General features: G+C 39.2%; 1 protein-coding gene across 2 annotated transcripts in view; it reads left to right on the top strand.

Moving 5' to 3' along the window:
* CTNNBL1 (catenin beta like 1) overlaps nucleotides 1-27,580 on the top strand; it is a 227,099-nt gene that overhangs the window by 41,998 nt on the left and 157,521 nt on the right. The window contains exon 4 of one of the 2 annotated variants that reach the window (XM_071211701.1): nucleotides 17,533-17,672. In XM_071211701.1, the coding sequence (XP_071067802.1) occupies nucleotides 17,533-17,672 (140 nt within the window). Of the gene's footprint in view, nucleotides 1-17,532; nucleotides 17,685-27,580 lie in introns of both variants that reach the window. The other variant, XM_058287065.2, reaches the window with a different exon arrangement.

Here is a 27,580-nt window from a genome sequence, read left to right on the forward strand (position 1 = left end):
GTTTGTCTCTGTGTGTAGCGCACATCACAGTACCTGCCATGCTGTAGGTGCTCAGAAAACTTGAGAGATCTTATATAGTCAGTGTCATCTTAATTACTTCTCCATTGCTCGGTAACTAAAGATATGTTATGAGGAAGTAATGCTATAGACTTATAACACTGCAAATTTTAAAAATCCAATTTACTTCTTGGAATACCAGCACTGCCTTTTGTCCATTTGGTAGATGTACTTCTGTCAGTTAAGAGCAGTGAGTTTCTACAGGTTATGTTTACCATCTATCTACATGTTATATACCACCCATGCTCTAGTATTACAATGCTTCTACTGGTTTTAAGAAAACAGATACTTTAAAAAAAAATTAACAGTGTTTCCATTGAGGTAAAATTTATGTACTATTTTAGTCCTTGAATATTTGAACATTTCAAAATTGAAATTATGCATTAAGAGCTTATTTTTTTCATGTCAAAAGTTAGTTAGGAAACTATGTTGTATTTTTAACCTTGAGCTCTAGCATTCTTACTGTTTCATTGTCTTTTGTAATTCTCTAGCTCAGTGAGGTGCAATTAAATGGTAATTGCTAGAGCATATTTGAATGGAACTTTCCAGTTGAAATCAGAAACATTCAAATTTATTTTCCCATATATGCAATTGTAGTTTTGATCATGTACTCAAAAATGGCTGACTTCTTTTTTGGCTACATTTCAGATTCAGTTGACAGTTTTATTTATGCAGCCTCTACTTTGCACTGTGTGCCCTTCCCCTGAAACATCACGCTGAGTAGAGTGTGCTCTTTTCCTAGTAAAGCTTTTCATAGTTCTTTTCTGCAGGGTCAGAATTAGTTTGGTGGTTCTCAAACTTTTTTGTCCCAGGACCCCTTTGCACTCTTAAATTATTGGAGACCCCAAAGTGCTTATATTAGAAAACTCTTGAAAACGGAATACATAAGCACACATTCCATTAGCCATCAAGAGAGTAATACTACATGCTGTGCAGCCCTCTGGAAGACTCCACTTCACACTTATGACAGGAGAAAAAAAGTGAAAGGAGGAAAAAGGGCAAACCATGTCTTCAAGCAGCTTCAATCCATTGTCTATTGTCCTTTCTTGTGAACCTGTGGAACTCTCTTAACATCTTGTTTAGGACTGGTCTAGTGGTGACAAACTACCTCAGCTTTTGTTTATCTGGGAATGTCTTCATCTCTCCCCCATTGTGAAAAACAGATTTGCCTGTAATAGAATTCTTTGTTGGCAGTTTTTGCTTTCTGCACTTTAAATATGTCTTCGTACTGCCTTCTTGACTCCATGGTTTCTGATGAGAAATTGGCACTTAATCTTATTGGGACTCCCTTGTATGTGATATGTTGCTTCCCTCTTGCATCTTCCAGAATTCTCTTATCTTTGGCATTTGATAGTTTGATTATAATATATTTCAATAGTTTGAGTACATAACTATAGTATAATATAATATGGCATATTATATTCGGGTTTATCCTGTTGAGAGTTGATTGAGTGTCTTGGATTTGTATATTCATGTCTTTCATTAAATTTAGGAAATTTCCAGCCATTATTTCTTTGCATATGCTCTCTGCCCTTTTATCTCTTCTCCTTTAGGGACAATATGTATATTGGTACCCTTGACTATGTCCCGCAGGTTCCACAGGCTCTGTTCACTTTTCTTCATTCTTCTTCTTTCTGCTCCTCAGACTGGCTGATTGCATTTGTCTTGTTTTCAAGTTCTCTGATTTTTCTCTCAGTTCTTATCTGTTACTGAACCCTTCTAGGGAATTTTGAACTTCGGTTACTGTGGTCTTCAGCTCTGTTTGATTCCTTTTCATAATTTCCATCTCCCTATTGATATTCTTTGTGTTCACCTCTCATTTTCCTGATTTCTTTTAGTTCTTTGTCCATGTTTTCCTTTAGCTCTTTGAGCATATTTAAGATCATTTCTTTTAAGTTTTGTCTTATGTTCCAGATCTGGTCTTCTTAATTGATTGTCTTTAATATATTAGTTTTTTCCTTTGCCTGGGCTCACTTCCCTTTTCTTTGTATATTTTGTAATCTTTTGTTGAAACCTGGACATTTTAATATTTCAATGTGTTATTGCTGGAATTTAGACTCTGGTGCCTGTTCCCTAAGCTTGTATCTAGCTGGTATTATGACAGAGCCTTCCTTGAATTCCAGGAGCTTTAAAAACAGAAGAAGAAGGAAGAAAACAATGTACCTTTCTACCTTTCCCAGTCTGTGCAGATTGATTCGTGAGTTGCCCTTCAGGGCTTATCCATACGAGTTTAGAGAATAGCTGCAGGCCAGAATATAGGGACCCCTGATCCTTTTTCTGTATGCAAGTGTGTGGCACTAGGAATTCCCCCATTTACATGGATGTAGATGTCCTCTCTTCCCTAGGAAACAGTTTCCTCATGGTCCTAGGTACTGCATTCTATGTCCTACATCCAGCAATCCCTTGTCCCAGGCAGCACAACTTGACTGCTCCCCCATAGCATTTTGAAGGAGAACTCTGTGAGCTGCGTTCTACATGCAGGGCAAGTTTTGGGATGGTGGCCTGTGACGAATGTCCTAGTTCAATACCTCCGGTCACCACCAGAGAGATTGGCCAGACCTACATGCTCCCATTATGGGCATGAAGGTTGTTCTGCTCCCTCCAAAACTGGGACCAATGACTGTTGCTGAGAATGTTGGCCAGTGTAGCACTGAGCCAGTGAGGGGATGGGGTAGTGGCCATCCAGGGCACCACAAGATTTAAATGACCTTTTTCTTGATTTGATGCTCACTTGTTATGTAATACTTTTACTGTTTTCTCAAGCTTTGAGAAAGATGTTTCTGCCAGTTCTTGCTTGTTCAAAGTTTCTGTGGGGGAATGGAACCCTGAGGCTTCTCACTTTCCCATCTTGATTGGGGTTGAGGCTGGCAAATTATATCTTGGTATTACTGTAAAAATAGTTTTGATCATGTGGATCCATGAAAGGATCTCCTTTTTTTTTTTAAGATTTATTTTTATTTATTTCTCTCCCCTTTCCCCCTGTTGTCTGCTCTCTGGGTTCATTTGCTGTGTGTTCTGTGTCCGCTTGCATTCTTGTCATGTCGCTTTTTTTGTTGCGTCAACTTGCACTGTCAGCTCTCTGTGTGTACGGTGCCATTCCTGGGTAGGCTGCACTTTTTTCACATGGGGTGGCTCTCCTTGCGTGGTGCGCTCCTTGTGTGTCGGGCACCCCTACACAGGGGAAACCACTGTGTGGCATGGCATTCCTTGCATGCAGCAGCACTACGTGTGGGCCAACTTACCACATGGGTCAGGAGGCTCTGGGTATCAAACCCTGATACCCTCCATATGGTAGGTGGATACTCTATCAGTTGAGCCACAACTGCTTCCCCCATCAAAGGGTCTCACTGCCCCTTCCTCCCCCCATCCTGTGCATGCATACACACACATACACACACACACACATATGCACACACACATACAGGGGTCCCAGGATCATACTTTGAGAACTGCTGACTTTTGGGGTTGAAGAATATCCTACTGGTCTGAAGTAAATGAGCATGGGAAAAATAGAATATTCTCCGTTATACCACATTGAATCAATGACCTTATATGTCAGCCTGTGTTATTGTTTTAATATGTTGCTTTGTTGCTTTCCTATTGCCCTCTAACTTTATCCTTTCTCCCAGCTGTACGTCATCTATTACTCAGGGTGTGCCTAATCCCTAAGCACAGCCCTCTGCAAATAGTGTGTGCTTAAAATGAATAGACTTTTACTTTGGCAACAAAAAGAGAAGAAAATTTTCTTTGTTACAGCATAGCCAAAATGAATGTACCTTAATTCATTGAGCATGTCCTATATATCAAGCATTGTTAGAAACTTTATTATCTCTTTTAATTCTCACTGTAATTCAGGTAAGAAGATAAAGAAATTTAGGCGTAGAGCTAGGTTAGTTAATGACTAACCTATATTTCTCCCTTGACTCTGTTTTCCTATGGCACTTCTCTTGGGCAGTACTGGGTATCGTTTCAATTGTTATTTAATGCATTGTTTATATTCCCTCTAGTCTGGAAGCTTCTTGAGGCTAGCAACTGGGATTATTTATCTTTTATGTCCTTAGTCCAGCATGGTGACTGGCACCTGGTATGTGCCCAATATGTTGACACTGCCCATTGTCACACAGCCAGTAAATAGTGTGGCTATGGGAGTATGTCCTGAATCAGTCTCTCCCAAATCCAGGGATTTCCCACTATAACTTTTATTCATGTAACACAGGACCCCAATGATATTTTTGTGATGTGTCTTTGCTTGCAGTTTGATTCTGTTTTGTTTTGATAAATTTTCTTTCTACATTTAAAAATATTGGGTTGAGACCACATATTTGGATGAAGAATCTCAAAGTTGGAAGAAACCTAAGGAAAGGTACAATCCAATCTCCAATCTAATTCTTGGCTTCTCTTTGTATTACCTTTTATTGACCACCCTTAGTGACAAGGATCTACACTTCCTAAGAAATCTATCATTTGACAGCTCTGACTCTTTAAGATTCCAGTTCAGAATAAGAAAGGATTTTAAACAGTTCTCATATAAGAGAATATCTAGACCCTTGTAAATCTTGGTTGCTTTTCTGAATTGGTTTCCATATCCTTCTTCAAGTATGATTTCCATAACAGGTCACAAACATTTAAGATCATCTCGTGAGCATGGACCACCTGGTGATTCTGCATTGTGTTTTCAGTCAGCCTAAACCACAGTCATGCTTGGCAGCCACTTTCCTCTTCTCCTTCGTTTGTCAGGCAACTACAAAGTTTCTGTGGTGGACCAGAGAATATGCAAGATGCTGGTCATCCAGAGATGTGTAAGAAATAGTTTCTGTCCTGGCAGAACTATTTCATGGTTCTGATTTTTTTTTTTTTTTTTTTTTACAGTTACACTTGACTAAAACAGGTCCTTTCTTTGTATGTGCTCTTACTAAACAGTATTTTTCCCATGCCATACTTTTGCACTTGGCTTTTAAGTTCAATGCAATTCTTCACATGGATACCAGATATTTTTCCTCTTGTTAGATTTGCCCGTCATTATTGACTATCAGGGATTTTTAGATTGACTCTGTTAGCAGGTGTGGACATTGTCTCTTTAAGCTTTGTGTTATATGGCATTTGATAAATTTACCTTCTTTATATCTTCACCCAATAACTTCCCTCAAGTCATTGATCAAAAAATAATGGTAAAATAAAATAGTTAATCTAAACAGCCCAAGGATGTAACTCTGCAGGAGACCAGCAGAAGCTTCTCTCCAGGGTGACACTCATCCACGAACTAACACCCAAATCTAATCCTTGTCCTGAACATGATTTTATTTATTACTGTTTGGTGCCCAGGCTCCTTTCCCAGTTCTTCCAGGTAAACTGTTAATACTGTTTTGTTAGTAATTCTCCAGAAATCTGTTTTTGTTGTTGTTGTTTTTAATTTAGAGATATTATGGGTTTACAGAACAATCATGTATAAAATACAGGATTCTCATATACCAGCTATTGTAAACACATTGCATTGTGTGATGCATTTGCTACAATTGATGAAAACACATTTTTATAATTGTACTATTAACTAAAAGTCCAAGGTTTAACTTAGGGTTCACTGTTTGTATTGTGCAGTTCCAAGGATTTTTAAAATTCTAGTATTTTACCTAAAATTTCCCCTTTTGACCACATTCAAAATATATATTTTAGTGCTATTAATTACATTCACAGTATTGTGCTACTGCCACAACCATCCATTACCAACATTTTTCCATAACTCCAAATAGAAACTCTGTATAGTTTAAACATTCACTCCCCACTCCCTATGTCCACTCCAGTCCCTGGTAACCTATATTCTAGTTCCTGCCTCTATGAATTTGCTTGTTCTAATTATTTTGTATCAGTGAGATCTTATAATATTTGTCCTTTTATACCTGGCTTATTTCACTTAACATGATATTGTCAGGGTTCATCCATGTTGTTGTAGGTATCAGGACTTCATTCCTTTTTATGGCTGAATAATATTTCATTGTATGTATATAGCATATTTTATTTATCTCTTCATCAGTTGATGGACACTTGGATTGCTTCTGTCTTTTGGCATTTGTGAGTAGTGCCACTTTGAACATTGATTTTCAACTTAATATCTGTTTGAATCCCTGCTTTCAATTTTTTTGGTATATACCTAGTAGTGGGATTGTCGGGTCATTTGGCAATTCTATATTTAACTTTCTGAGGAACAGCCAAACTGTTTTCCACAGTGACTGCACCATTTTACATTCATACCAATAACGAATGAATGTTCCTGTTTCTCCATATCTACTCTAACACTTGTAATATTCTGTTTTTTAAATAGTAGCCATTCTAGTGGACATGAAATGGTATCTCATTGTGTTTTTGATTTGCATTTCCCGAATAGCTAATAATATTGAACATCACATACACTTTTTGGCCATTTGTTTATCTTCTTTGGAAAAATGTCTATTTTAAGTCTTTTGCCCATTTTTAAATTGGGTTGTCTTTTTTGTTGTTGCTTTGAAGGATTTCCTTATATGTTCTGGATATTAAACCCTTATCAGGTATGTAGTTTTAAAATACTTTTTTCCCATTAAGTAAGTTTTTTCCCTTTTACTTTCATGATAAAGTTCTTTGAGGTGAAAGTTTTTTTTTTCTATTAATCTTTTATTAATATTATTGAAAAAAAACCCCAATTACATATTATCATTGAAGCTTGGCAGAATAGATGTTTGTATTGGGTATAACCCAAGAGGCATTTCATGGAATGAGAGGGTGCATTCCATTTCTATAAGGTGTACCAAAGGGTTAAAGTCATTTTCATTAAAATTAAAATTTCAACAGGTGCTTGTTCTCCCAGCATGGTCCCCGGCTGCCTTTTAACATTTGACTGGCAACCGTTTCACATTTCAGTCTCGAACAGAACAAATTGAATTAGATGTTGAAACCAAATTCAACTCTGTTCACCAAAGCCTGCCTGCTTGGCTTCTGCACTACTCCTTTCCTCAACTCCATGGAGCACAGACAGGTGGTGCGAGGAGTGAGCCCAGTCTCCACAGAGTGCAGACAGGTTCTGCGAGGAGTTGGCCCAGCCACAAAAGACAAAAACAACAGAAAAAGCAGCAAAAGAAAAGGAGAGAAAACATGCAGGCAGAAGCTATTGAAACTGTCATCTGTGTGGCACATAGGTGTAAAAAGCCAGAGGCAGACCCTTCTGTTAATCCAAGTAGGGCTTGCAGGAGTGACATGGCTTTCTGTCCTTCTGTTGCTCGTCCAAGCACAGGGCATGCATGTGGGAGGCACTGAGTAAGAGGTACAAAGTTTTTAATTTTGAGGAGTGTGATAGTTTGAAGCTGTATGTACCCCCAAAAAACTGTTCTTAAAGTTAGTTAATCCATTCCTGTGGGTGTGTACCCTTTATAAGTAGGTTCCTTTGTGGGTAGGATCTTTCTTTTTTTTTGTAATTAAAATTTTAAAAAAATTTTTATTTACTTACTCCCCTACCTCCTTGTAGTTTGTGCTTGCTGTCTGCTGTCTGTGTCCATTCACTCTGTGCTCTCTGTGTCTGCTCGGCTTCTTGTTAGGAGGCACCGGGAACTGAACCTGGGACCTCCCATGTGGGAGAGAGGCACTCAATTGCTTGAGCCACATCTGCTTCCCATGTGTGTAGGATCTTAAGTTGTTTTCCATCTCATTCAGGGTGGGTCTTAATCCTTACTGGACTACTTTATAAATGGGATGAATTCAGAGAGGAGAGAGAGAAAGAAAGCCATGGAAGAAGCTGAAGGCAACTCAGAAGAGAAGGGAGAGACATGCAGGCCTTGCCATGTGACAGTGGAGTCCAGGATCACTGGCACCCAGTCTTGAGGAATGCCTTGGTTTTGACATTTTCATGGCCTCAGAACTGTAAGCTTGTAAGCTAATAAATTCCCATTGTGAAAGCCAACCCATTTCTGGTATATTGCTTTTGGCAGCCTTGCAAACTAGAACAATGAAGTTCCATTAGTCCGTTTTTTCTTTTGTTACTTGTACTTTGGGTGAAAAGTCTAAAAAACCAATGCCTAATACAAGGTCCTAAAGATGCTTCCCTATGTTTTTTTTTTTTTTAATAAACCTATCTTTTCTTTTAAAGAAAAGATTTATGCCCCCCATTGTTTTGGACTCACTGTCTGCTCTCTGTGTGTTCTTCTGTGCCTGCTTGTCTTCTCTTTAGGTTGTACCTAAAGAGATCCTGGGACCTTCCAGAGTGGAGAGAAGTGGTCAGTCGCTTGCCGCCCCCTCAGCTCCCTGGTCTGCTGCATCTCTTATTGTCTCTCCTCTGTGTCTCTTTTTGTTGTGTCATCTTGCACCACCTCTCTGGGTTGGCCAGCACTCCTGCATGGGCCTGCACTCCTGCATGGGCCAACACTCCATGCAGGCCAGCTCGCTGTGTGGGCCAGCTCACCATAGAGGCCAGCTCACCATGCGGGCCAGCTAGCTTTTCACCAGGAGGTCTTGGGAATTGAACCCTGGACCTCCTATATGGTAGGCAGAAGCCAATTCTCTTTTTTTTTTCTTTTTTTTCTTTTTTTTAAAGATTTATTTTTTATTTATTTAATTCCCTCCCCTCCCCCGGTTGTCTGTTTTCTGTGTCTTTTTGCTGCGTCTTGTTTCTTTGTCCGCTTCTTGTCGTCAGCGGCACGGGAAGTGTGGGCGGCGCCATTCCTCGGCAGGCTGGTCCCTCCTTCGCGCTGAGCGGCTCTCCTTATGGGTGCACTCCTTGCGCGTGGGGCTCCCCTACGCGGGGGACACCCCTGTGTGGCAGGGCACTCCTTGCACGCATCAGCACTGCGCATGGGCCAGCTCCGCACGGGTCAAGGAGGCCCGGGGCTTGAACTGCGGGCCTCCCATGTGGTAGACGGACGCCCTAACCACTGGGCCAAAGTCCGTTTCCCGAGAAGCCAATTCTCTTGAGCCATGTCTACTTTCCCTAAGTTTTTTTTTTAGGAGTTTTATAGTTCTTGCTCTTACATTTAGTTGTTTGATCTATTTTGAGTTGATTTTTTTATATGGTGTGAGGTGTAGGGGTCCACCTTCATTCGTTTGCATATGGATGCCATTTGTTGAAGAGACTATTCTTTCCCAATTGAGTGGACTTGTCATCCTTATCAAAAATCAGTTGGCCATAAAAGTGAGGGTTGATTTCTGAAGTCTCAATTCAATTCTGTAGGTCTCTGTGTCTGTTCTTGTGCTAGGTCCACACTGTTTAGATTACCGTGGCTTTGTAATAAGTTGTAAGATTGATGTGTCCTCCTGCTTTGTTCTTTTTCAAGATGGTTTTGGCTGTTCGGGGTCCCTTACCTTTTCATATAAATTTGATGATTGCCTTCCATTTCTGCAAAGAAGACTGTTAGAATTTTGATTGGGATTGCGTTGAATCTCTCAATAACTTTGTATAGAATTGAATCTTAATATTTTATCTTCCAGTCCATGAACAGGGAATGTCCTTCCATCTATTTATGTCTATTTTGATTTCTTTTAGCAGTATCTTGTTTAAGACCTTTACCTCCTTGGTTAGTTTATTCCTAGATATTTGGTTCTTTTTCTTGCTATTGTAAATGGATTTTTTTTCTTGGTTTCTTCAGATTATTCATTACTTGTATGAAAACATTATTTATGTACCCTGCCAGTATGCTGAATTTGTTTATTAGTTCCAGTAGTTTACTTGTAGATTTTTCAGGATTTTCTATATATAGTATCATATCATCTGCAAATAGGGAATGTTTTGTTTTTTCCTTCCCGATATGGATGCCTTTTATTTCTTTTTCATTTCTTGTGGTATCTTTATCTGGCTTTGGTGTAAGAGTAATATTGGCCTCAATAAAAACAAATTAGGGACTGTTCCCTCCTCTTCAGTTTTTTGGAAGAGTTTTAGCAGGATTGATGTTAATTATTCTTGGAATGTTTGGTAAAATTCCTGTGGAGCCATCTGGTCCTGGGCTTTTCTGTTGGGAGGTTTTCAATTACTGATTCAGTCTCTTTACTGGTTAGTTATTGGTTTGCTGAGACACCTATTTCTTCTTGAGTCAATGTAGGTAGGTTGTGTGTTTCTAGGAATTTGTCCATTTTATCCAGGTTATCTGATTTGATGGTGTACAATTGTATGTAGTATCCAATTATAGTCCTTTTTATTTCTGTGGTATCACTGGTAATTTCCCCCTTTTTGTTTTAGTCATTTATGTCCTCTCTTTTCTTCATTAGTCTAGCTAAAGATTTGTCAATTTTATTGATCCTTTCAGAGAACCAGCTTTTCGTTTTGTTGATTCTCTCTACTTTTTAAAAAATTCTCTATTTCATTTATCTCTGCTCTATTCTTTAATATTTTCTTCCTTCTGCTCACTTTAGATTTAATTTACTTTTTTCCCCTAAGTTCCCCAGCTTTGAGGTTAGATCTCTGATTCGAAATCTTTCGTCTTTTCTAATGTAAGCATTTAGAGCCTTAAATTTCCCTCTTAGCACTCCCTTTGTTGCATCCCATGTATTTTGGTATGTTGGTGGTTCGTTTTCATTTTCCTCAAGATATTTCCTGATTTCCCCTGATTGCCTCTTTTTTTTAAAGATTTATTTTAATTTATTCCACCCTCCCCACCCCCCCACCCCCGCCGTTGTTTCTGCTCACTGTCTGCTCTCTGTGTCTGTCTGCTGTATGCTCATCTTCTTTTTAAGAGACACTGTAACTGAACCCAGGACCTCCCATGTGGGAGGGAGGTACCTAAGGCTTGAGCCACTTCCACGCCCACTTGTGTTTCCTTGTGTCTTTTTATTGCGCCATCTCATTGCATCATGTTGTGTCAGCTCACCACACCAGCCCGTCGCATCAGCTCGCTGTCTTTCTTGTCTTCTTTAGGAGGCACTGGAAACTGAACCCGGGACCTCCCATGTGGTAGGTGGGTGCCCAACTGCTTGAAACACATCTGCTTCCCTGATTGCCTCTTTTTTTTCCAAGAATTTTAAAATTATTTCATTTTATTCCCCCGCCCCGTTGTTATTCTTTTTTTAATTTTTTACTTTCGTTATCATTTTTCTTTTTTTTTAAGATTTATTTATTTCTCTCCCCTCCCCCCCCACCCCGATTGTCTGTTCTCTGTGTCTGTTTGCTGCATCTTCTTCTTTGTCCTCTTCTGTTGTTGACAGCGGCATGGAATCTGTGTTTCTTTTTGTTGCATCATCTTGCTGTGTCTGCTCTCCAAGTGTGCGGCGCCACCCCTGGCAGGCTGCACTTTTTTTAAATTTTCACACTGGGTGGCTCTCCTTATGGGGTGCACTTCTTGCGCGTGGGGCTCCCCTACTCAGGGGACACCCCTGCGCAGCACGGCACTCCTTGTGCGTATCAGCACTGCACATGTGCCAGCTCCACACAGGTCAAGGAGGCCTGGGGTTTGAACCGCAGGTCTCCCATGTGGTAGACGGACTCCCTATCCACTGGGCCAAGTCCGCTTCCCCATTGTTGTTTTTGCACTTGCTGTCTGTTCTCTTTGTCCATTCGCTGTGTGTTCTTCTGTGTCTGCTTGTCTTGTTTTCTTCTTGTCTTTCTCTTTAGGAGGCATTGGGAACTGATCCCGGGACCTCCATTGTAGGAGAGAGTCACTTAATTGCTTGCACCAGTTCATCTCCCTGGTCTGCTGTGTCTCTCACTCTCTTTCCTCTGTGTCTCCCTTTGTTGCATCATCTTGCTGTGCCAGCTCTCTGCAGATTGGGCCACCAACTCTCTGTAGCACGGGCAGCTTGCCTTCACTAGGAGGCCCCAGGAATCCAACCCGGGGCCTCCCATATGGTAGACGGGAGCCCAATCACTTGAGTCATATCCACTTCCCCCTGATTTCCTCTTTAACGCATTTGTTGTTTAAGAGCACTTTATTTAATTTGCATAATTTGTGAATTTTCCATTTCTCCTGTTAATGATTTTTAGCTTCATTCCGTTTTGATAGAAAAGATACATTTTATGAGTTTGATATTTTGAATTTATTGAGACTTGTTTTGTGACTTCTGTAGTCACATTTTCAAGGATAGATATGTTCTATCCTGAATTATGATCCATGTGTACTTGAGAAGAATGTGTATTCTGTTTTTTTTTTTGGGTGAAGTGTTGTGTATATGACTGTTCGGTCTAGTTGGTTTGGAGTTTTCTTCAAGTCTTGTATTTCTTTGTTAATCTTCTGCCTAAATGTTTTGTCCACTATTGAAACCTCCTATTATTAATGTAGAACCATCCATTTCTCCCTTCAAATCTGTATTTGCTTTATATATTTTGAGACTTTCCTATTAGGTACATATATATTTATAGCTGTTATCTTACACAATTGACCACTTTATCATTATACAGTGACTTTCTTTGTCCCTTGTAACTGTTTTTTGACTAAAGTATTTTTTTTCTGATATTAGTATAGGTACTCCAGCTCTCTTTTGATTATTTCACCTTTCATGTTCACTTGCAACCTACTTAAGTCTTTGAATTTAGGTTGAGTCTCTTGTAGACAACGAATAGTTGGGTCATGCTTTTTTATCCATTCTGCCAATCTTGGCCTTTTGACTGAAGAGTTCAATCCATCTACAATTAAAATCACTACTGATAATGCAGGACTTTCTTCCGCCATTTTGCTATTTGGTCTTTTTAAGTCTCATACCTTTTCTGGTCCCTCAGTTCCTCCATTAATGCCTACTTTTGTATTTATTTGATTGTTGTATTATACTGAATTGAGTCCCTTTTCATTTCTGTCTGGATATCTTTTTCATATATTTTCCTTATGGTTACCATGGGATTAAAATTTAACATGCTAAATACATAACAATCATTTGATTTGATACCAACTTGACTTCAGTAGTGTACACATACTCTTTCTACCCCTGTATCTCCTCTCCTTTTTTTTTTTTTTTGGGGGGGGGTGTTGGTTACAAATTATGTCTTTACACATTGTACATCATAAAACCACAGACTTACCATTACTTTTAATGAATTTGCATTTTGGCATCTGTTGGAAATAAGCAGTAGAGTTACATACCAAAAATAGCAATACAATATTACTGGCATTTATAATTACTCAAATAGTTACCTTTATCAGAGATCTTTATTGATGCTGCTTTGAACCACAGAGTAGTATCCCTGCCTTTCAGTTTGAAGATCCCATTAGCATTGCTTATGGGACAGGTCTAGTGGTGGTGAACTCTTTCAGCTTCTATTTATCTGGGAATGTCTAACTCTCTCCCTCAATGTTGAAAGAAAATCTTGTTGGATATAAAATTCTTGGTTGCCATTTATTTTCTTTTTGCACTTTATATATTTCAATCTACTGCCTTCTTGCTTCCATGGTTTCTGATGAGAAATTGACATTTAATCTAATTGGTCCTCCATTGTACATACACATTGCTTTTCTCTTGCAGTTTTTTGTTTTCTCCTTGTCGTTTGCATTTGACAGTTTAATCAGTATGTGATGGGGAGGGGTTCCTTCAAATTTATTGTGTTTGGTGTTCTCAGGGCTTCTTGGATAGTCGTATTTCCATTGTTTGCTAAGTTTGGAAATTTTTCTGTCATTATTTCTTTGAATATTCTTTCTGCTCCTTTATTTATTTTTTCTGGTATAAAAAATATTTTATCAAGTATTCTCCAGAAGGTCAATTTGTTTTTGCAAGTGCCAGTCTAAGGAAAATAAGCCTTAATGGTTTGGTGAGTCCATTGGCTTTGGGGCATTCTACTGCCCCACAGAATATTTGAATCCTCTGCACCATCTCTTTGAAGTTATGATTCTTATTCAACTGCCACACTTCAGATGGTGGAGAGTTGGTAGTGTAAAAATGTAATCTCTTTCTAAATATTGTGGAAGGAGACTTTTTAAAATGGAGGGTTTTTTTGTGTGGGTATAGGATTCTTGATAAAATAATTTTGAAAGGTACTTGGAATTATAAGCAGGTGAGAATAGGCAGGGAAATGTTAAAAATGAAGAGTAACAAGGGGTGCCTTGCATTAACAGACAAAACATAAAAGCCTCAACAATTGAATACTGTGGTCCTGGCTCAAAAATTTTCAGAGCTGGATTGAAAAGCCCAGAAGCAGATTATACATTAAAATTTAGTACAGTAGAGGTAGAATTTCTTCAAATCTGTTGGGGGAAAGGACATATTATGATATTGGGGCCATTAGCTAAACATTTGGAGAAATTAGGTTAGGTCTTTGTCCTATATATCATAGGGTAAAATAAATTTCAGATAGGTGAAGCATTTAAATAAATGTAAAAGTATACTATACAATACATCAGATCTTAGCATGGAAAGGACTTTGCTCAGGATACATGTAAAATAGAGTTCAAAAAGGAAAAGATTTGACTACTTAAACTTTTAGAAATCTTTAGGCCCAAAAGCGCAATCTGTAAATTAAAGGGCAAATATTTTTCTCCAGTTTATTTTTTACAACACATGACAGAATTTAATTAATATACAGAGTGCTTATAAATTAATAAATGAGCACCCTGATATAAAAATGGGCAAAGAAATCCAAATAGTAAACATTAAAACGTTTTAAAAAATCATTGTAGTATTCAAAGTGCAAATTAAATATAAGTTTATGCCACATCGCAAATTGAAGGCAATTTTTAATAAATAATGTTGTTTATAAAAAGGATAAAGAGAAACAGTCACTTCATAACCTTTCTGGTAGTGTTTATTGGTGTCTGTTAAGATATGCTTACTAGTTAACCTGGCACTTTCCTTCCTGGGTATTTATCCTAATGCAGTAGTTATGAATGCATGCATCTTATGCATCTTATTATAGGGGGAAAATTGGAAACCACCTGAATGTCTGACAAAGGGGGGTTGATTAAATAAATTATGGTATATCCATTCTAAGGAATACTATGCAGTTATTTAAAATTTATGATTTAGAACAAGAAATGCAGATAGAACTTAACTCCCAGTCCTACTGTGTAATTGATTGATAGTCTCTTCCTGGAGTACTATGTTGAGAAGGATTCTGAAGCTGTGTCTGGGCTCAGGTATGCTCAGCAAGGGATTTTGCTATAGAGAAGGAGAAGGATTGATAGGAAGTATTGGGTTTTCCTGTTGGAAAAGAAAATTTAATGATAAGGGAAGTTGTTCAGCCTATGATAATAACAAAAAATTGGATATAGAACTATATATTTACAGGCTTATTTTGGAGAGGGGGGAGTCTATAAGTTGAAAAATATGACTAAAACATGTCAGAATATTAGTAATGTTTATCTCTTTTCTTTTTTTAAATTAGAGAAGTTAGAGATATACAGAAAAATCATGCAGAAAGTACAGAGTTCTAAAAATATGGCCTTTTTCCTGCTCAGTTAATTTTGCATTAGGGTAGAAACCTTGTTACAACTGATGAAACAATATTATTATAAGTGTACTATTAACTACAATCCATATTTTACTTTAGAATTCAGAGTTTGTTATACAGTTCTATTGTGTGTGTGTGTTTTGTTTTGTTTTTAAATTTTCATTCTGGTGACATAATTTTGTATAACCTAAAACATCTACCCTTTAACTGCCTTCAATGGTTATTTCTTGTTAATAGGGCTATGGATGATTTCTTTTTTTTTTTTTTTTTAATTTATTTTTTATTTTATTTATTCCCCCCTCCCCCGTTCTCCCTGTTGTCTGCTCTCTCTGTCCATTCACTATGTAGTCTTCTGTGTCTGCTCGTATTCTCATTAGGCAGCTTCGGGAACCGATCCTGAGACCTTCTGGAGTGGGACTGAGGCGATTACTCTCTTGTGCCACCTCAACTCCCTGATCTGCTACCTCTTCTTATTTTCTCTCCTCTGTGTCTCTTGTTGTGTCATCTTGTTGCGCCAATTCTCAGCGTCAGCTGGCACTCCTGCACGGAATGGCTTTCCCGCTCTGGGCGGCATTCCCATGCGGGGGGGCACTCCTGTGCAGGGCAGCATTCCAGCATGGGCCTGCACTCTGTGTGGGCCAACTCGCCCTCACCAGGAGGCCCTGAGCATCAAAATCTGGACCTCCTATATGGTAGACAGGAGCCTAATTGGCTGAGCCACATCCGTTTCCTTTGTTTGCTTTTTTGAGGGCTTATCTTTTATTTTCCAAAATTTCTACCTGAAATAGTAGAAAGAAATACATAAATGTTTTAATTAGGAATAGTAGGGTGAAAAAACAGTGGTAAGGGATATTGTTAAAAAGTGGGGCATGTTTTAAGGAATTATAGTCTCCAGATTTTGTTCTTTACAGAATTCATCTTTTCTGAAGAAGTAATACCCTCCACAGCTCCTAAACATCTGGAAGTTGATGAGTCCTATATGACTTATGTCAACGTCAGAGTCCCTGCTTATTCCTTTTCTTTGTAGCCTCAATTCAGTTTAGCAGGTATCTGGATATATGGAGACAAAAGATATAGTTCCTGTCTTTAAGAAGGTTATATTCTAAAGGAAAGAAAGAAGTGTGATAGTAACAATAATAATACTAATAGTAATGAGAGTAAACACAGTGTTTTTATGTGCGAGGCATAGTTATAAGTGCTTTATGTGTATTTACTGATTTACTCTTTATGGTCGCCTTGTGAGATAGATAACAATATTATCCCCATTTACAGATGAAGAAAATGAGATTTAGAGAGGTTTAAGTAAGTGGCTAAATCAGGTTCAAACTCAGGTAGTCTGGCTTTAGACTGTTTAACCACTACTTCCTCTCAGTCATTCTTAATCAGGTATTGTTCAGTTGCTTTACATGGATTAACTCTTTTCCTTCTCAGAGCAAACCTTCCTGTCTTGTTCATCAAAAGCCTAGTGGGCATTCGTATATAGCAAACATTGAGTTGGAGAATGGCATGCAGAGGTGAATGCAAAGCAGTTCTGTTCTTAGTGCCTTTGTGCAGGTTTGTTGGAAGGTTTGGGTGTGGAAATGTCAGTGAAGTATCATGCTGAATAAGGTATAATGGTAATTACTGGATGCCAGAGACTAGCTCTGCTTTATTTTCAGATCTGTCTCTTAATCAGCTCTCTAGTGGAACACTGGGAAAGGGGAGGATATTTTGGGATAGCAGCGGAATCTCAGTGTCTCACTTTGGGGGAAGGGGATTAATTGGTCCTTGATCTGAACTGAACAGTAAGAGAATCCTATTTTAGATTGTTAGGATAACTACATTTTGGGCAACAAAATGAATTGCTGCACCAAGGGGTAGTGGTAGCTAATCCACAGGACTGGTGGGCAGATTTTTAATGTTTTGGGAACCTCAAATGGTCATTTGTAACTTTAGGAGTAGGGAAACCCTGAAATGATCCGAATCCAAGATTGATTTTGTAATGAAGAAATTGATTTTTCTAGGAAATTGTGTGACAGTATGATGTTTTGATGAGTGTACTTCTTGGTTGGCCTGTTGTAGACACTGATGGATTATCTCTCTGTCTGAATTGTGTTGCTACTTACTCTTCAGTGCTAGTAATTCCCCTTTCTTTTCAATGATCCTATTTTGTTTTCCCCTTCTAGATTCATGGAATCTGAGCTGGACCTAAATGACATCATACAGGAGATGCATGTGGTAGCCACCATGCCAGACTTGTACCATCTTCTGGTGGAGCTGAATGCTGTACAGTCTCTTCTCGGGTTGCTTGGACATGATAACACAGATATCCTTTCAGGTCTGTCCTTAGTAGAAAGGTTGATATGGGGGAGGAAATGCTATTTACTCTTTTCCTGTTTGTCCCTGCTGATGTGTGCTTTTATGTCTGATATTCTATTTCCATTCTAATTATCTCCCATCTTGAAACATGCTGCTCTTTACTCATTTGAAAATCTGTTTTTTATCTATTAATAAATCTTGGGCAATACTTAATTGTCCTATTTGCTCTTATTAGTGCTAGCATTCATGGTGATATATCTCTTCATGCCTTAACAGCATTAAAGTTCAGGGTCTGGATTTGGAGGCCCATTACAAGGCAAGGCCAGACAGGATTTGAGTTGTTGATCTTGACATCATTCTGCTAACAGATGGCCTAGTGGAGTTGAGACTAGAGGAGACAGCGAACCACGGTGGAAAGCACATTAGGATGTCTAGGAGGACAGGGATTTTTATGTGTGTTGTCCTCGTCTATATTCTCAATTCCTTAAAAAGGCCTGGCTACACAATACTGTTTAATATTGGTTGAGTGAGCATTAGAATTAAGCAGAGAATCTATGTTTGACTCCCAGCTTCATTTCTTGTGTGAAATGAAGCTATCCAGACCTTGCTATTCTCATCTGCAAAAATGGAGATAGTAACCTTTCCCTTTCTGTGTTACCAAGAAGATTAAAGCAGCTCATGTATGTGCTCAGCACAGTCCCTGACACATAGTAGGAACTTAATGTTATTTATAATTGAGCCTGAATCATGACTTCCAAAACCTTTTCATACTTTGTTATTAAATGTGCAGCAGCTTTAATATAAAAACCTTTTGAGTGCGTGTGGACTGGGTTATGTTCATTAAACCAAATTCTCTTTCAGTAGTTGTTCTGTTTGAATCCAGATTTCCAAAGATAAGGGACAAATTGTACTTAGCCTGCTCGAGTGATATTCATGGGGAATTTGCTGCTGCTTCATGTCATTTTCATCTTTCTGGTAATCTCTCTCCTGAGAACATGTCTGAAAAGGTTCTTTCCTGCCTAATTCTCATAGAAATACATCAGTGAATAATTTTAATGCAGGCTTCTTGAAGGGTGATCTTAAGACATTTCTGATACTTCATGTAATGTTAGATAGTATTAAGAACTGCTCTACTAGTTCCCAGATTAATGACCATGTTCTTCAGGTTCTCTGGGGTCCTGGGTTTTATGAAAATCTTATTCAGTTAGCTTGTTTTTGAATTTGCATAGAATACAATCTTGTGAATTCATTCAGCAGATATTCTTTGGGTGCTTAATATGTGCCAGGCTCTGGGAAACAAAATTTGGTCTGGGTCCTCAAGCAGCATCAGTCAATAAACTTATTCTGGGTATCTAGCATATGTTTGATCCCATTCAGGGTACTAAGTGAGTCTCACAGATTTAGAGACTAAAAACTCTTAGCTGTGATTTCACATTTCAGTTCATCTACAGAATGGTAGGTTTTCAGAATCTGAACAGACCTTAGAGATGACTTACTCAGCACCTTATTTATGTATTTATCCAGTGACAAGTATGAGGTCCAGATGTTGAACAGCTAACTGATGGCAAGGTTGAGCCTAGCCCTCCAGTTTCCTGATTTCAAATCAAAGAACATCCTGGACTCCTACCATGTGGCAAGGCAAAATGGTGGCTAGACTTTGCCTTCTCATCCAGGCTGACTTTCTCCCCGAGCTCAGCTGTGGGTAATCAGGCATATGGCTCTCTCCCCCCAGGCCATGTGTCTTTAGCTCCGCTGATTCCAGCCTCTGACTTCTCTCTTAGCCTCTCAGGGTTTCTCATCTTTCTGCAGCTGTGGGTGATTCCAGAGTCCTCTTTCACATGGCAAGGTAAAAATGGCAGCTCTCTTTTTCTTTGTGAATCTGCTTTCAGTCCTGTTTATAAGAGCCCCTATAAGAGGGCCGAGGCCCACCCTGGGTTACGTCTCACTGTCAAGTACTCCATTCAGAGGCCCCCAACTGAATTCATTCTAATTAAAGGGTCCCATATCCACAGGAATGGATTAGCTCCAAGAACATGATCTTTTCTGATATTCACAAAGCTTCAAACTGTCACAGCACACATTACCCTAGGGATTAATACAGAAATTACCTAGTTTGTTGCTGGAAACAAAGCTCTCATTCTTTTTTCTACTCCTCCTAACTCAAAATAATAGTAGCTTCTTTCTGAAGATGCTGACATTTTGCTGATTCACCAGCCTGTTTCCTGCTGGGGAGAAGACTGACATGAGAAATGCCATTCAACAAAGGCATACTTAGGAAAGGCAAGGGGACAGATGTTCAAAGTACTTAAATTCTGGTCTTTGAAAAAGGGGGAAAAAATGAGTCCCCCTGTATCTTTGGCAGACTGTTTCCCTCTGTTTTCTGAGAGCTAAAATGTTTTCTCTCCCTCTTGTATGCCAGCCTTCACCCAACTACCCTAATGATATTTTTAAAATTTTGCTTTTAATTATGTCCTATGTCAAATTGAAAGTGCATTTGAAATTTTTGTAATTACTTTAATTTTAATTAGATGCAGTAATTAGGGTAAATGTCATCTTCAGTGTACACGTTTTCTTGAAAGTGGTTTTAGAAAAGGAAAGGCCCTTTTGACTTGAATCTAACATATCTTCTATCAGTTGGAACGTTGATCTCCTGCAACATTGCTTTCTCCTTGTCTTATCTGTGATCTATAATGGAAATTTTTCATCAGGAAACGGTTGTTAACAATTTACTGTTGTACAGCTGTAACTGCCTCAAACACCTTACCATGAATAAACAATTTCATGGCAGTCATGACTTAAATTTTTAATCTTTTTTAACTCTTCATTTATCAACCAAGACCATACACGGCTTGTTCCTAGCAAGCACAGGTCATCTTTGCTTTGTCCTTCTCTGAGCAAACATAAACTATAGGGATTTTAATTGGATCAGAGGCTGGTTTGTTGTAACCTTAAGAGGCAGAGGATGTTAGAAAACAGCTTGTGCCTCGTCCTTTCAACCATGAGAAGCAGCTTCAGAGTTTATTCTGGTGCTCTGCATCACTGCTGCTGGTGAGGACTTGTCAGCACTTCTGTGCCTCATCTACCCCCTTGAGAGGCTGGAGCATAGTCATCGGTTGTCTTCAGAGAGGAATTCTGGTCTTTGAAGAGTCCCTGGAGGGGGCTGTGTTGGGGAAAGGGAGGACTCACCTCACAACTACTTTAAATGCATTAGGAGGGAGTGTAAGGTGGAATCCAACAGCTGCTACCTTTTCAAAGTAATGCTTTTTAAAACAATTTTTCCTTTAAAATAAATCATAGAACCCCCTTTTTTGAATCTTGTAGAGCATTTCTACAGAAAAATAAAATCAAAGGTACATTTGTTTTTTAAGGGAGGTACTAGGAGTGCCTCCTGTATATAATAAGCTGTGCTTGGTGCTCTTGAGAAACCAGAAATAATAACTTCAACTGAGAGGAAGAACACTCAAATTACTACCCCTACAGTATGTGGCCCTTGGGAGTTACTCTCAAGAAATGCCACTGAAGTTCTGAGAAAGTCTGGGTCATCTCTGGTCTGTTGGTGATTGTGGAATTGGGGATTGAAAGGATGGGCAAACTTTTTTTTTTAGTTTTATTTTTTTATTTCTCCCTACCCTCTTATTGTTTGCACTTTATATATTTGTTAATCTTCTTTATTTCTGTAGGAGGCACCAGGAATTGAACCCAGGGCCTCCAATGTGGAAGGGAAGAACCTAATTGTTTAAGCCACCTCTGTTCCCTGCTTTGTTGTGTCTCTTGTTATGTTTTTCCTCTTGTGTCTCTTGTTATGTCATATTATCGGATCAGCTTGCCATGCCTGCCTGTCACACCAGCTCGCCATTCTGCTCGTCCTCTATAGGAAGCACTAGGAACCTCTGCTCCCTGCTTTGTTGTGTCTTTCATTATGGTTTTTTTTTTCTTCTTCTTGTTCTCTTGTTGCTTCATCTTGTTGTGTCAACTTGCTGTGCATGCCCATTGTGCCAGCTTGCTGTGTTCTTTTTTTAAAGGTTAAGACCACCTCCTTTAGAGGGTTTTCAGCAGGGGTATGACATAATCCCCAAGCAAGAACTAGCTAGCAAGGTAGGGTCTTTTTTTTTTCTATTATTTTTTTATTGATTTCACTCCCTTCCCCACCCCACCTAGTTGGCTTCTCTCTTTGTTCCTTTGCTGTGTGTTCTTTTGTGTCGCTTGTATTTTTGTCAGCGGCACCTGGAATCTGTGTCTCTCTTTGTTGCGTCATCTTGCTGCGTCAGCTCTCTGTGTGTGCGGCGCCATTCCCGGGCAGGCTGCACTTTTTCGTGCTGGGTGGCTCTCCTTGAGTGGCGCACTCCCTGCACGTGGGGCTTCCCTACATGGGGGTCATCCCTCCATGGCCCGGCACTCCTTGTGTGCATCAGCACTGCACATGGGCCAACTCATCACACGGGTCAGGAGGCCCTGGGTTTGAACCTTGGACCTCCCATGTGGTAGGCGGATGCCCTATCCATTGGGCCAAATCCGCTTCCCTCGCTGTGTTCTTTAGGAGGCCCCAGGAACCGAATCATGGATCTCCCATGTGGTAGGCAGGCGCCCAATCTCTTGAGCCACATCTGCTTCCCATGGGTAAACTTTAATAGATGTGGAGATTAGAACACAATGCAGGTTATTTTCATGGTTTCCACCTTGGCAGTGGAAATTGCTGTTCCTTATATGCTGGAAGCTGAATTGTACTCTTGTTGGCTTCTCACATAGTCACTACAGACTTATCAAAATATCAGGCTTTGTTTTAAAAAGAAATCACAACTGGGAAGTAGACTTGGCCCAGTGGTTAGGGCGTCCGTCTACCACATGGGAGGTCCGCGGTTCAAACCCCGGGCCTCCTTGACCCGTGTGCAGCTGGCCCATGCGCAATGCTGACGCGCACAAGGAGTGCCATGCCACGCAGGGGTGTCCCCCGCATAGGGGAGCCCCACGTGCAAGGAGTGCGCCCCATAAGGACAGCCCAGTGTGAAAGAAAGTGCAGCCTGCCTGGAAATGGCGCCTGCCCACATGGAGAGCTGACATAACAAGATGATGCAACAAAAAGGAACATAGATTCCTGTGCCACTGACAACAACAGAAGTGGGCAAAGAAGATGCAGCAAACAGACACAGAACAAGCAACCGGGGCGGGGAGGGGGAAAGGGAGAGAAATAAATAAATAAATAAATCTTTCAAAAAAAAAAAATCACAACTTTTGCTTCCCAACGAAGTGCCTTATTCTTTAATAAAAAATATTGAGTATCCTAAGCCCAATATATTCAAAGCCTGCTTTCTTTCCACCCTTTTGTGATTAAGAAAAATAATGTCTTATTGTAATGTTAAGGCATCGGTATAGCAGGTTGCATACTAATATGAAGGAAGGGAGAAATTTGTTTTCTTTAGTTAAAGAGTAGATCATTGGTGCTGATGGGACAGCTTTTTTTTGTCTGGAATAATTTTAAGGAGTGGTCGTTAGCACTATTCTTTTCTAAATTGCTTTTTATTTCTCTCAGACTGTAGAAAGCCAGGAGGACTTGCAAAGTTGTTCTTTTGGATTTTGTAAGGAATTATGGGAATTTGGAAACTAAGGAACAAACTGAGTTTGTTTTTTTTAATTTTTTTAAAGACCAGCAGGGCTCAATTGAACTTGAGTAGTTTAGGTCTGGAATGCTAAAGTCGAACAAACTGAGACACACCTTATCATCCCAGAGGGCGTGTATAGTAGTTGAAGGTGCCTTGGTTATAGGCCCACTGTTAATGAGCAGGAATAGGGCGGGAAGAGTTTGAGCCTCCTCAGGGGCTTTCATCTAATTGGACTGGGAGGGAGTGTTACTGCTCCAGTGCTTTTCTTGCAGCAAGTGCTGTCTAACAAGACTTAATGTATCTCAAGCTGTTGTTTTGCTAGAAGCTGTTCTCATCTTGATATTTCCAGAATCAAAATTACATTTAAAAGAGTTTACTTCTGCTTTTTTCACCCCTAGCCTAACTTCTCTGATAATAGTATTGATAAGCAACCAATTTTTTGGATCCAGTTAAATATGCTCTGAAGAAAGTCAGATTAGGTAAAAAGTGCCAAAATAGTAATTTAGGAAAAGAACCTCTTTTTTTTTTTTTGACATAACTTAAATTTAGGAGGAAAGCCTCTTAATGTAATTTTTTATCTTATTTGTGGGTTTTAGGTGAATTTCATGTCCCTGGAAGGTTAGGATGGTTATAATGTACTTTGAACATTTCCTCTGTGTCATAGTGTCCACTAGCATTTTGTAGGTACTTAATAAGTGTTTACTTGAGTGTATTTTCTCCATCATATTAGCTCGATCTAGGACTGGGATAAAATTAAGAATCCAGGTTCATTCTAAGTAACTTAGTGCCAGCTGTTTGAAAAGGAGAAAAAAAACCATTTTGTCTGTGTTTAGAAATTCATCTGCATTAATTGAGCTATATCTAATCACTGTCCTGGTCTAGGGATAAAAGAAGCAAGATTTTTTTTTTTAAACGCACATTTGTTCTATTAAGTCATACTGTGAATCTATACTGGTTCATTTTTCTTAAGGAAGACTCTTCGGAATGACTTTTTTTTTTTTTTTCTCTCCTCTCCCCACCCCCTCCAGTTGTTTGCTCTCTGTGTCCATTCGCTGTGTGTTCTTCTGTGACCTCTTCTATCCTTATCAGCGGCACTGGGAATCTGTGTTTCTTTTTGTTGCATCATCTTTTTGTGTCGTTCTCCATGTGTGCGGCGCCATTCTTGGGCAGGCTGTACTTTCTTTCGCCCTGGGTGGCTCTCCTTATGGGGTGCATTCCTTGTGTGTGGGGCTCCCTATGCGGGGGACAACCCTATGTGGCAAGGCACTCTTTACACATATCAGCACTGCACATAGGGCCAGCTGCACACGGGTCAAGGAGGCCCAGGGTTTGAACCATGTGGTAGGTGGACACCCTTTCCATTGGGCCAAGTCTGCTTCCCTGGAATGACTTTTTCAAAAGCCATCTACTTAATGCATCTTGTTCCAGTTTCTCTCTCTCTCTTGCTAATACTGTTGTTCCTTGTGGATACATCTCATTGGAGATTAATAAGATTAATGCTTAGCTACTGTACCACGTGGGATCAGGCAAAGAAACAAATATCTAGAGCCAAAATACAGAAGTAAATCTCTCTTTTTTTCTAAGACCCATTGTATTGTGGACCATTTCATGCCCAGGTGGTCTTTTCTACTTCACCTATTGTTACACCAGCACATTGCCCCAGTGGTGAATAACATACTGAGGGAGTGAGTAGGTTAGCTTTTCTACTTGTCATGGCAAAAACTGTTTTGGTAATTGTCAGAGAGACAAGGTTCTCTGTTTTTCCACTAAACTTGAATGGGAGAGCCTTTTACTTTGTGAAATTGAATTGTAACTACAGTGGAAAAACTATCACCCATGCCCATAGACTGCTTGTGAAGAAATGCTGGATGGGTGGTAGACCATGCTGAATTTTCTCATCAAGACTGAGAGTTTACCTGTCTTTAGTTTCAGGTCTTGTTCCTCTTTCTGGTCTTCAAATAACCCCTGTCTTCTAGGTCTTTTTACATTACCCAACAGTTGATGATTACTATTATGGGCTCATTACTGCCTTGCTAAAATGTTTTTTTCCCCCTGAAATTTAGGAATTTATATAAACTCATTTAGTGGTAGGATTGGTGAGATTTTACCAGTCCTGGTGGGTAGCTGATTTCTTGTTTTGACTTCTCAGCTGAGTCAGGAAAGTAGGAAAGGAGACATCCCCTGCAACATTATTTCAAAACTATTTTTCTTGGTAAAACTTAGACCTTTATCCTGTTCCTATATAAAATCACTACCATTATAAATTTTTTTTTTCTTTTTTAAAAGTTCCTGGGATTAATGTGATACATTTGTGAGCATGGTATAGGACTAATCAAAGAAAAATCTGATACCTTGCCTGCAAGACCTTAGAGGCTGAACAAAGACTTGATCAATCTGATTGTCTGTAACATTGTGGAAATATGAAATTAGATCTTCCACCCCATTGTGACCCAGAAGGAGAGAATCATGCTGTTGTTAGCTTAAATATTAGATTTTTGAGGCCTTAAGGAAAAGGAAGGCAATAGTGAGGGCTTTAGCCATTCTGGGGGAAGACTTGATTATACAAAACTATATTACAGTGTTTTCATATTCTCTTAGTACTTTGACTTGCTTGGTCTTTGACATACATGACCTAATTTATTCCTGATAGGTACTCAGTGAGATAGCTAGGCAGAGACTATTATCCTCATTTTACAGTTGAGGAAACCAAGCTGCAAGGAAATAAAGGGGCTTATGCAAGCTTATATGGCTAGTGATAATTTTGGGATAAGATAATTCAGCTTACTAAAGATGTGAAGCAAAGAAGGTTCACAAATGAATATGACATGATGTTTGTCCTCAAACTTGCTCTGACTCTTTAGCTATTGCTCTTGTTGATATACCCCACTTTTGTTGTTAGTTATTTGTTTCCTGGACTGCTCAAAGTAAATATCATGAATTGAGTTGGTTTAAACAGTGGGAATTTGTTTGCTTACAGTTTGAGGCCAAGAAATTGTTCAAATCATCAAAGTAACAACTTTCTTCTTGGAAACCAGCTGCTAGTCATTCTTGGGTCCTCTGCCATATGGCAAAACATAATGTTATGTCTCCTGGTGTCTCCCTTCTCTTCCTGGTTTTGTTGCTTTTCAGCTCCTTGTGTGGCTTTCTCTCTTTGTCATGCTTCCCTTTATAGAGGATTCCAGTAATAGGATTAAGGTCTCTCCTGGCTCAGGTGGATCACGCCTTAACTGACGTAGCCTCACCAAAAGGTCCTGCTTAGGCGGAGTGGGATATAGCTCAAATTGTTGCATGCCTGCTTCCCATGTACGAGGTACCAGTACGAGGTCCTAGGTTCGATCCCTGGTACCTCCTAAAAACAAACAAACAAGTGGAAAAGCCAACTCTCATTACGGAGTGGATATAGGCCAGTGGTTGAGCTCTACTTCCCATGTACTTCGTCATGGGTTCAGTCCCCAGTACCACCTAAAAAAAAAAAAAAGGTCTTACTTACAATGGGTTCACTTGTATAGGAATAGATTAAATTTAAAAACATGTTTTTCTGGGGTACGTGTAATTTCAAACCAACACACTCACCCTGTCTCTTGAAGCTGTTGTTTAATTAATAATCATCGTATACTAATGAGTAAACAATCATGCATGGTGTTATTCAAGGGATGTAATGCAATACTTTTACTGCAAACCTGGATTCAGGTCCTTGTTTTATAGACATCTGACTATACAATGACATAAACATATACATATATGTAATATATTGCCATGTATATTAAATAAGCAGGTGAATGGATAATAAGATTTTTACATCTCATATGGAAGAACTTTTTAAGATTCTAAGATGTTTCCTAGAGTGTCTTAGGATGAGGGGGAGGTGTCAGCTATTTGTTCTTCCTTGAACCTTTTAAAATTTATGGTGAAAATAAGTAGCAGTTCTTTCTTTGTGATTACAAAAGGGTCAGTAGCTGGCATTTACCTGAATCTATCCTTATTTAAACCTGGCGTATTTCCCTCTGTGCACTAATATGACGTATAGGGGCAAAAGCTTTGTTTTTGGTATCAAATGGACCTAGCTTTGGATTTAAACATACTCGGTTACTATTAGGGTGACCTTTTAAAGTTAACCACTCTGAGCCTTGGCTTTCTTATCTATAAAATGGGAATCACATTTACCTTAAAATGCTGAGGATCAGCAGCACAGTGCTTTGCATAATGACAACTTTTAAAAATGGTAGCTATTGTGATGGTGACTATTGCAGACTTTAGAGAGAGAGAATTACTAATTCTTAGTAGTTAGAGGTAGCTCTGTGGTTTCTAGGGACTAGTT

The sequence above is a fragment of the Dasypus novemcinctus genome, chromosome 24 (assembly GCF_030445035.2).
Source record: "Dasypus novemcinctus isolate mDasNov1 chromosome 24, mDasNov1.1.hap2, whole genome shotgun sequence".
Taxonomy (NCBI): Eukaryota; Metazoa; Chordata; class Mammalia; order Cingulata; family Dasypodidae; genus Dasypus; species Dasypus novemcinctus.